Source organism: Raphanus sativus, chromosome 6 (assembly GCF_000801105.2).
Source record: "Raphanus sativus cultivar WK10039 chromosome 6, ASM80110v3, whole genome shotgun sequence".
Lineage (NCBI taxonomy): Eukaryota > Viridiplantae > Streptophyta > Magnoliopsida > Brassicales > Brassicaceae > Raphanus > Raphanus sativus.
This window is the reverse complement of record NC_079516.1, coordinates 20,815,697-20,826,546: the sequence shown is the minus strand read 5'-3', so window position 1 is coordinate 20,826,546 and position 10,850 is coordinate 20,815,697. Positions and strand designations below refer to the sequence as shown.

Below are 10,850 nucleotides of genomic sequence, written 5' to 3'. Positions count from 1 at the left end.
CCCACAAAACTCTCTCTATTTTTTATTCTCGAAACTCCCAATTCAATGAGTAAGTCGCTATTAACTTGCTTTAAGTTTTCCATAATTATAGAAATGTGTATACGCATACATGTAAGTATTAAATAAATCTACAATTTTTACTATAAATTCATAATTTTCATTAAATAGAAAATAAAAAAGAAATAATTCATTTTGCGCTAGTTCCTTCCAATGTCCCTGGACATATATTTATATATGGCGGGAAAGATTAGCAGAAATATATCCCACTATTTTAGTATTTTTCCAAGCACTTGTCCGGTTAAACTTTGATCATAGATTCATAAGATTATTATGGTAAACAAATTGTGTCGGTGTGTCCATGCTATAAAACGTATTTTCCCTGCAATGGTTGAAGATAGGGCTGGGCAAATAAACCGAATTTGATCAGATATAAGTGAATCCGAAGCGATGCGAACCCGACATAAATATCAAATGGATCTTGTTTTATGATATTTCGGGTTATGGGTATTATCCGAACCGAACCGAATCTAAATAGATATCCGATAGAATCTGAAATATTTAAATCTCAAAAGAACTTGTATTAAACATGATCTAAACTCCTAATATGTATTCAAAATATATTAAGATATATTAAACATCTAAAATACTTATCTATTATATGAAGGTTGGTAGTTTTACTACATGAATGTTGATGGTGGCTCTTGAATCTTGAAATATTTGGATTTTTATTTTATTTTTATTCTACAATGTTTCTCATTTCATGAGAACTTGGTTTTCGTTTTATGCTTTCATTTATTTGGTTTTTTTATCAATAAATATGTTTCACTTTCGTTGATTTTTAATGATCGCGGTTGATGTTCATTTATTATTTTTCAATCGATTTTACTTATATTTTGGTTACAAAAAAGTCCAAAGTAGGTATTTTAAACCCGAATAACCGATTTTACTTATGTTTTGGTTACAAAGTAGATATAAATCATGTATTTTAAAACCGAAAAACTAATTGGGATCCAAACCCGAAAGTACATTGGGTTATACCGGTTATTTGAAGATTTAATAACCCCGATTCGAATCCGATAGAACCCGAACCAGTCCTGAACGAACTTCCAAATAATCTGAATGAGGCTGATTTTGATAAACCCGAAAAACTAAAATCCGATTGGATAAAACCGAAACCCGACTGGGACCCCGAATGCCCATGACTAGTTGAAGAAAAGAGGAAATGGGCTCTTAGAAAATATTTGAAAGAAGTTCTATAACTTTAATTATAGGGGTTTTTGATCTCCAAAAAGAAACTTTAAATTTTTAAATTTACATTTTTGAAGAGTAAAACTTTATATTTGAAGTTTCACTACTTAAAATTTCAAATTTGAAGCTTCATCTTTTTATTTACATTTTGGTCTATACAATTAATTATACATAACATTTATGATTCTTATTTATCGTTTTAATCTTTAATTTTTTCTATCTCATAATTATTTCAAATTTATTTTTATAAATTCAAAATTTACACATAAAATTAAGTAAAATTTTACAATAAATTTTATATTTAAAAAAAAAATAGAATTAGAAAAATAATATTACAAAATAAAAACTTAATAAAAAAAACCTTAGAAAAGGTACATGAAGAAAAATGAGTATACACATTTAAATATTACAAAAACACTAATGGTCTTGTAAATTTTCTCTGGAACCTCTAAAATCTCGAAAATATTGTCCAAATAAATTTTGTTTAACCGAAGATGGAGCATTATGGAAATAGTTTTAGGAAATAATTTAATATTTTTTTTATTTAAATATTTAATTATGCATTTCTATTTATGATTTTATACTGCAGTGTAAAATTTTATTAATTAATATTGTTGAAATATGTTTATGTATGTTCAAGTTATTTGTAGAAATTTTATGGATCTACATTAATTATGACAAATATAAGGACTATTGAATAACTTACAAATAATTTTGAAATCTATATTATTAAAACTGAAGTACTTTTTGATACTGTTTGGAAACAAGGATATCAAGATAAATGAGAATTTTTTGTAAACATGGATAGCAGATTAAATACTTCTTTTATTTACATATTAGTCATCACATTTACAATAAATTAAATACTTCATTTCATATTTTTTTTTATTTACAGATTTTAAAATCAATTAAAATTATCAATTACTCCAATGGTTGTTGTTTCTTTGTGGTGACAAAAACACAAACCGAAATATATAGTATATATTATACAATTTTTTTAAATATAGTATTACTTTATTTAGTGTAGTCAAAACAACTCAAAAAAACCAAAATATCATAAAATTAATAATAACTCATATAAAACTAATGCAAACAAATAAAAAATCTAGTATGTTGTTTCATTTCAAAATAAATTAACAAAAAACAACATGTTAATATGTTAATATGAATAGTATAATTACATCAGACTGCATCAAGTTATAAAATTTTTAATATAATATTATGTACAAATATAAAATTATTATCAAACATTTATATTATAAAATAATATATTCTACTCTATATGTAAATTACAAAACATAGAAATATATATGGTTTTTTTCTAAAACAAACGGTTTATGATTTTACGTTGAATATATGTTAAATCAAACACCCACACAGAAGTGTGGGTCAAATTTTAGTTAAGTTTAAAGTTTTATTTTGAGGAAAAATACTTTAAAACTTTAAATATAAAGTTTTTGCAAATTCTAAAATAGAGAATCTTTTGGAAATGCTCTTGATTAGTTATATTGAGTTGATCCAATTAAAGAAACATGTAAATTAGTTTTTTTATGTTTTTCTAAATTAAAATTGAAGTCTTATGTTCTAAATTAGAGCTTTTTGACATAAAACAAAAAAAATAACTTGTAATATGGTAAAATAATGAAAATAAAAAATGTCGCCATAAAAAGTTAGTAAAATCGCAGCAAAAAAAGTTGAAGACACAGATATACCGCATTTATTAAACTAAAACTAAATATTGACAAAGTGCTCTGTGTTGAACTTGTGAGCTGTGGACGCCTACTATCAACATGTACATTATATATAAATATCTGGTTTACAGATAAAATACCAAAAAATCCAATTAATCATGTATTGTTTTTATTAGTTGTTAATGTGGTGATTAACAGTTATAAGTCTAGTGACGTGGCATATATAGTGAGCGCAGTTACATGACTGACGTACTCTATTTTTTTTTGTCAACATAGTACATGACATCCACTACTTTCTTTTAAAATTGTTTTTGACTAAAAAATATATGTTCAAGTCAACCTTAATTTTTTTTGTGAGTCAACACTAATTGTTTTTTTTCCCGATAATCATTTGCTTTTTATTGCAAAATTAATTTTTGGGGTTATTAGTTGGAATCGTCAAGTGATTGTGATACTTCATCTATATGATTAGCTTCTTTTTTATTACTATAGAAGTTCTGGACTTCTGGGCATTAAACACATAATCTCTCACATGCCCAAAATTAATATTTGAAATTAAAACATTTCATACTAAAAATAGTTTAAACTTTAAATTCAGTGTACAAGAGAATGAACCTACTCCTTGCATTCCCATTAAACCACCCATACTTTGGTATTATATTTTTTTTCTTCTTTTTATGAAAATTGTTGGGTTTAATTTTATTTTATGTATTCTTAGCTGAACCTAAAAATAGGTTCAAATCGCTTATAGTTCCTATTCAGTGAGCTCATCCGTTTACCATAGGCAATACGCATGCTCTATGCTAGTTCAAGCATCTGAAATGATTTGAGTACTGAATTATTGATGAGCATTACAAAATGTTAATGATTTTGGGTGTAGTCAGAAAATTATATGTAGGTCTTATTTATTTTTGTTTTCAAAATACCAATTAAAACTAGGGTAATTTAATATATATATATATATATATATATATTTCAGTTTAGGCCATTCAATTTTTTTTTAAATAGTTGTCAAACTAAAACTGATATTGTGTTCATAAGTTTGATACAGTTACGGTATTAGATCAGGTTTAGGATTTAGTCACATAAATCCTTTTTAAAAAAACAAATATGTAGTGTTTTAAAATTATATCTTAAATTTACTAGAATTATCGGTTATACAACTTAATTCAGTTTTTGGTCTGATTCATAACAAATCACAATTAAGACCATGAATTTGAATCTTTTGTATTTGTAAAACATTTTGGACTAAAATTATAAAAGAAGATTATACCTAAATGATTGATACAACTTGCCAAAGATGTGGAGACCATGCATCCAGAAACTGTAAACCATATCCTCTTCTAGTGTAGAGTCAGCAAGGAAATATGGAATTGGCACCCATTCACAATGTAACAAAAATCCATATTAGCCATAATTAATGAGACCAGAGACAATGTTGCATCCTTGCTGAGCATTACCAAAAGCCAAAGAGAGGATGTAAATTATTTCTCTCTCATTGGTTGGAGAATTTGGAAGATGAAAAGGAAAAAATGATCTATACCAGAAGCAATAAATAAATCATTGGTGGATTTTAATGTCTGGAAAGATGCATTGCTAAATGAGAAAGAACAAACAGAGAATAGCCATATCTCCTAGAGAATTAATGACATTTCCTCTGGAAATGATAAATATTGAATGATGGTTCAGATGTAATCTATCAAACTAACAGTTTATCTTTGTTTTGTAGATGCTTCATGGACATCCTCATATCAAAAAGCAGGCTTTGGATGGGCACTATCCAATAGGGAGTGTAATCTCCTTGTTCAAGGAAGGGCTGGAATTGATTCTATAAACTCAGCCATAGAAGCAGAAGCTGAAGCACTTCGCATGGCTGTAATTCAAATGTAGAGACTGGGATTCAACAATATAATATTCTGTGGAGACTCTTCAATGCTGTACAACTGTCTATCTGATAGCAAGCAAAAGAAGGTGAGCAGAGGGATCAACTCAATCATCAGGAGACATACATTGAAGACATCATGAACCTTGTTAAAAAACCTCAGTACAATTTTCATTTTCTTAAAATTCTAAGGATTGCAAATGATGTGCTGATATTTTAGCCAAATAGGAAAGAGTGGAAACTCAAACTATGTAATATCATGGAACGTTTGTATATACTAATCTATCTAACGAAATGATTAAAATGTTTTGACAAAAAAGCAGGTTATACCTAAAAAATCAATAACAAAAGACTTTTGGTGTTTTTGTATCATTAGTTGAGTAAATCTAGGATGCTAAAAAGACATTTGCAAAACTAGATACAGATCCGCGCTGTGCACGGATATCATTTAAACAAATTTTTCTAATAGTTGTTGAGATTAATTATGTGATTTTTTTGGTTTATAATATAACTTCTTCCTTATATTTTACTTTTGTCTTGGTTTTTGGACTTGTATAGAATATATCCCAGCTTTTTTTAACTTATCTGGATAAAAATTTAACAACTTTATTTTTTTCATCTTCTCTTTTGGTGGTTTGAATTAAATCGCCTTTCCCGATATTCATCAAAAGAAATCTCTTAAAGCTACATCTAAATCTATTTAGGGCTGGACAAAAAATCCAAATCCAAAGAACCGAAGCGAACCCGATCTAAACGGATTCAAAATTTTGCTATTTAAAGAAATGAAACCAAACCCGACACGAACCGAAATTTTTTGGGTACCAATTCAAAATAGATTTATATACCTAAATATATTAATTATTTTGGATTTAATATATATTAAAAAAAATCAAAAATATATAAGCTACTTTAAGTTGTCCAAAATACTTGAAAATATATATATACAAATAGTTAAATGTAAATGTATAAAATAGCTAAAGTATAGTCAAACACCAAAAATACTTCAAATATTAATTGAATCTCTATCCAAATATTCAAACCAAACAAATTTATATGTTAAGTTTAAGTATTTTGACATGTGTTATATAAATATATATGTAAAATATTATCTTGTTTATAGATTTTGAGAAATTTTAGGTATATAATGAATTTTCAGATTTTAAAAATAATTTAAATTAGTTATCTGAAACAGAACCGAATCCGCAAAAATCCGAATAGAACCCAAATTAAATTTATAATTACCCGGGCTGAAATCTTTGACCCCAAAAACTCGAAACCCAAATAGACCCGAACCGAACCCGATTGAGTACCTGAACATCCACCCCTAACTCTATCACCAATGTCAATCGATTTTAAGATTATATTCTTTAGTTTTTGTTTGTTTGTAAACCATCATATAAAACGATCAGGGTTATATCAAACCTAAAAATTCGTTCCGATATCTTTCTCATTTTGATAGATCTCTTACTTCTAATATTATATTTGATATATTTCTTTGTTTCTATTACTTTAGTGTCCTAATTTTTATCTACCGTTGGAAGTTGTCATTTAAATTTTAAAATGTCCAACAAAACATGTAACAGCAATGTAAAGCATTATAAATAAAGTAAAATTCTCTCAAAAATACTATTTTTAAGTTTTGCCACAAAATAGCTTTCAAGGAGAAATTATCAAAATATTTCATTAAATAGACAAAATACCCTAATACTCTAAATATATAAATATAAATATTTTTTTAAATAAAAATAATATAAAAATAAAAAAATATTTTATTATAGTTTCGATTTATAGGTTTTCAAGTTCGAACATTTTATTGAATTTTTTTCTTCAAAACTTTTCTTTCAAATTTATTGTTTTTCATATTTTTGACATTTGAAAATATTTTTCTGAAAATATTTTAATTTTTTTTTTTTTTTTAAATTTTAAACTCTATCCCAAACTCAAGGATTAACTTTAAACCCTAAGTCTATATTAGTTAACCCTAAAAATATAAATGTATATTTACCTTTTTAATGAAATATTTTAGTCATTTTAATCCTTAGATGATATAATTGTGATAAAGAAAAATTTATGGTTATCCTAGATTATTTCTCATAAATAAATGAAAACTTTTGTATCATCATTGTAACTGACCCAAATCGTGAACATGATATTAAATATTTTTGACTGCTCTTGAAATATTTAAAATACCATTATAACTTATTTGAAAATCTTGATAAGATGCTTTTTTAGATACTTATCTATGATTTTTGGGAAACAAACTTGATATATCTATTTACAACAAAAACCCTAAATATATGTAATGAAACTATTGAAACTATTCTATTAGTTATTGAGATATTTGAGGTTAAACTCATTATTAAAATCATTTTCTTATTCCAACTACTTTGTTTCACAATATGTCTATCTATTTAGCAAAATGGATGTCAAAGAGAAAAAGAGAACCATATGGTATTGCTTCCGGTCGGCAAAGATGAAAACGTATGAAGAATACTCAAAAATTAATATATCACAATAAATTTGTTAGTCAGTTTTGTAAATAAAGTAAAAATAAGAAACATCTAATCTATTAAAATAGAGTTCTATTTTTATCCACCTAAGAAAGTTGATTTTAAATTTTGGACTCCTTCAAGTTTGTTACTAGGATACCTTATATATTGGACCTTTATACGATTGTTATCTATTTTGGATGGTTTTAGTAGATTAGATTTTGATTTAGTCAAAGTAATCCAGTTATATTATTTAGTTAGCATCTAAATTTATTATGATAACAATCTTATAAAGGTCCAATATATAAGGTATCCTAGTAACAAACTTGAAAGAATCCAAAATTTAAAATCAACTTTCTTAGGTAGATAAAAATAGAACTCTATTTTAATAGATTAGATACTATAATTAAACATTTTCCAGAAGAATATTCATAATTAAGACCATGAATTTGGATATTTTTTAGACATTTGTAAAAATACTATAATCAATATTAGATTTAAACTTTATAATAATATTTTAAAATAAAAAAGATTCGTCTAGATAAAATTCATTTCAAATGTTTGAATCAATACACATACACACACCCTTAGATACTACTCCCTCTGTTTCATAATAAGTGTCACTCTGAGCTTATTTTCTTGTTACACAAAGATTGTCACTTTACAATTCCAATGTAAATTATATTAATTTTCAGCTGAAAATTAATTGTAAACTGCATTGATTTTATAAATAATTTTATTTATTTAAAATACTATTGGTCAAAGAGGTATAATTAATTACAACTTACATATATTTCAACAACTTTCTTAATATGTGTGAAAAATATCACAACGACACTCTTTAAGAAACAGACGGAGTAATAATGATAATAATAATTTGCTAGGTGGCTATATATTTCCGACCTAACCCAATCCGGTCTGGCACGAGGTTCGGATTGATCCGACATTATTATCTCTTGTACAGATTCTTTTTCTTCTTTAACACACAATCGACCCTAATAATAACATTAATTTCACTGTACCGGAAAAGAAGATTCCGGTTTATGGTTTGTGTTGGCGAGAGGGACGAACAACAGTGAGCTCCTGCAATAATCCGAAAGAATCACACTAAAAATCAAAATAATATACGTAGACAAAAAAAAACATATATATATAAATTTTTTTTTCTTTTTTTTTTTGAACATTCAAAATAAAGATATCCTAAGAATATCATTCATACCTCTGAGTAGCGTACATTGTGATGGTGTTTATACGATGTTTTTACAATCGTCTCCCATTTGATAGACTTTTGATCCATCTTCCTCCTCGAACCAGTGTCTTGACCGGATAGAAGGACGGATAGTTGACCTGGGACGACGGTGTTGACTGTAGAACTTCTCGGAAGTGTCCGGCAAAGCCAGGACTCTGAAGGAGTTTTAGGCAACGGAGGTTGAGAAACAGAGTTATTCTCTGGCCTGTTTTTGTTTCTGTTCCTCATTCTCTTTACCCCCTCTGCAAGAAACCTCGTATCTTGTCTCTTAATCTGAGTACTCGATGTCCTTTGCAACCTCGAAGTTGTGGATAGTTTTCCTGAAAATCTTGGTATTTGATAGATTTCTTCAGACTTATTTATAACCTTGTTTGGTCTCAAGATTCTTGGTGATGATTCTGAATTGGTTTTATAAACGGAATCTTGAGATTTAGGTTTTGTGATCTTGCTAGGTTTTACCGCAATATTCTGACAAGTCTTGACCCGAGAAAGAACCGGATTAAGAACATCCAGTGAGTTCTTGAAACATAACTGTGGCAAGAACCCAAACGTAGCTTTCTTTAGATCACTTGAGTAATCTGCTTCATCAACATGGTTGTGATCATAATCACCATTGTTTAAATCTTGATTTATGGCCATGGAGACTCTCTGTAGAGCAATGATCCGCTTCTTTTTCTTCTTCTTCATTATCTTTTCTTCTTGGTCTGTAGAAGATCCTTTCTTCTGTTTCAAAGCAATCGCTTTAGCGGCTGGTAAAAATCTCTCCATGATGAGGTCACGATATTCAAGAATGACGTCATCTTTTGATACACCGCTTGGCCTGCCTCCATTGTTCCCGAACTCATCACTTACTCCGTTTGTACTACAGTTAACAGAGAAGCTTGGGGTTGAAGAAACCATCTCCATAGCTTTGATTAGGTCTGATTCTTGGAGCGGTGTATGATGATCCTTTGGCTTTCCAGGTGTTTGTTCCCATAGAAATGGAACTAAAGATGGTTCCATTACATTATCGAAGCTCTTGTCATCTTGTAATAACCGGACTATAGTTCCATGCGCAGTTTCTAGACATGAATCTTTGACTTTTCTTCTCCTAGTCGTCGTCTTCTTCTTGGTGTTCTCTGAGTCGCTTGGATTCTCTAGTTTCGTGGGAATTCGTCTCACGGATAGAAACGGAGCATCTAAGTTCAGTTTCTTCTCCTCCATTGTTGCTTCAGATAAAAAAAAGTCTTTACAGAACTCTTAAGCATTAAAAATGTGTAATATAAAAGAAAAAGAAGCAAGAGAGTTATTGATGTCTTCTGCTCTACTATTTATTGTCATTTATATAAACTTGAAGTTACATGGGCCTTACAAAGGGCGATAATGAAGGACTCAAGAGTAGTCAAATTCATAAATCATATGTGACTACTAGATGGCGACACTTTGTTTAGAAGTAAACAGATATCGGTATAATTATATGTAACAAGAAATAGTAGCAAAGGATGATACTACCTTTAATCAAAATTTTGGCTGAGGAAATAATAAAAAGGTAAACAAAATTTTAGCTACATATACTTTAATGAATGTTTTGAAACAAAAAAACAAAATAATGGATTATATATCCTTTTAGTTTCTTTACCTTTCCAAGCTGATGATGATGGTATACAAGCAAATCTAGCAAAACAAAAAATGGCGGACAAATTTTCTTTTTCCCGATTTCATTAAATTTGTTACCTGGATTGATAATGATATTTTGTATCGTCAAACTCTATCATATTGGTAACTATTGTTAATTTAAGTCGCAGAGATTAGATACGAAATTGACCATTGTAAAACCCATAGAACGATTATATTTCTTACATTAAATTTAATTCTTAGGTCATTAAATTTCAGTTATTCAAAAATAAAAACTAATAGTACTTCTTTGGAAAAAGTAGTGACATTCTTCCATAGGATGAATTTGAATTTTGTTGTTGGGTTATTATGTGGCTATGATTTTCTTGAACAGCTCCATTGACGAATATCAATGCTATCTTTTTTTCTGAACTTAATATCAATGCTATCTTTACCGAATGTTTAGAATAAAACACTACTGAGTCTACTGTATTAGTGTTAGTTAACTCTTATTAATCGAAGTTTGAAACCATTGGAAATGAAGTTCCGTTTTATATAAAAACTAAAAAAGACACCATATTCCAAAAAAAACAAATCATTTTGTCGTTTTTATCCGTAACGGGAGTGTGTTAGTTTGGAGAGTTGCATGCGTTACCTGCATACTTGTTCAAGTTTCGATAGGTTCACAAATGCAATAA

General features: G+C 28.2%; 1 protein-coding gene across 2 annotated transcripts; it reads right to left on the bottom strand.

The window, feature by feature from the left end:
- Window positions 1-4,518: 4,518 nt before the first annotated feature.
- On the bottom strand, window positions 4,519-9,860 carry LOC108809759 (uncharacterized). 2 transcript variants are annotated; one of them, XM_056988470.1, is made up of 3 exons: window positions 8,530-9,860; window positions 8,333-8,393; window positions 4,519-4,890 (listed from the first exon to the last, which is right to left on the bottom strand). In XM_056988470.1, exons 1-2 carry the CDS (start codon window positions 9,760-9,762, stop codon window positions 8,352-8,354), a joined length of 1,275 nt encoding a protein of 424 aa, XP_056844450.1. In that variant the 5' UTR covers window positions 9,763-9,860; the 3' UTR covers window positions 4,519-4,890; window positions 8,333-8,351. The 2 variants fall into 2 exon arrangements, with proteins under 2 accessions (XP_056844450.1, XP_018437410.1); XM_018581908.2 differs by lacking the exon at window positions 4,519-4,890 and having other exon boundaries at window positions 8,081-8,393; window positions 8,530-9,858.
- Window positions 9,861-10,850: the final 990 nt, after the last annotated feature.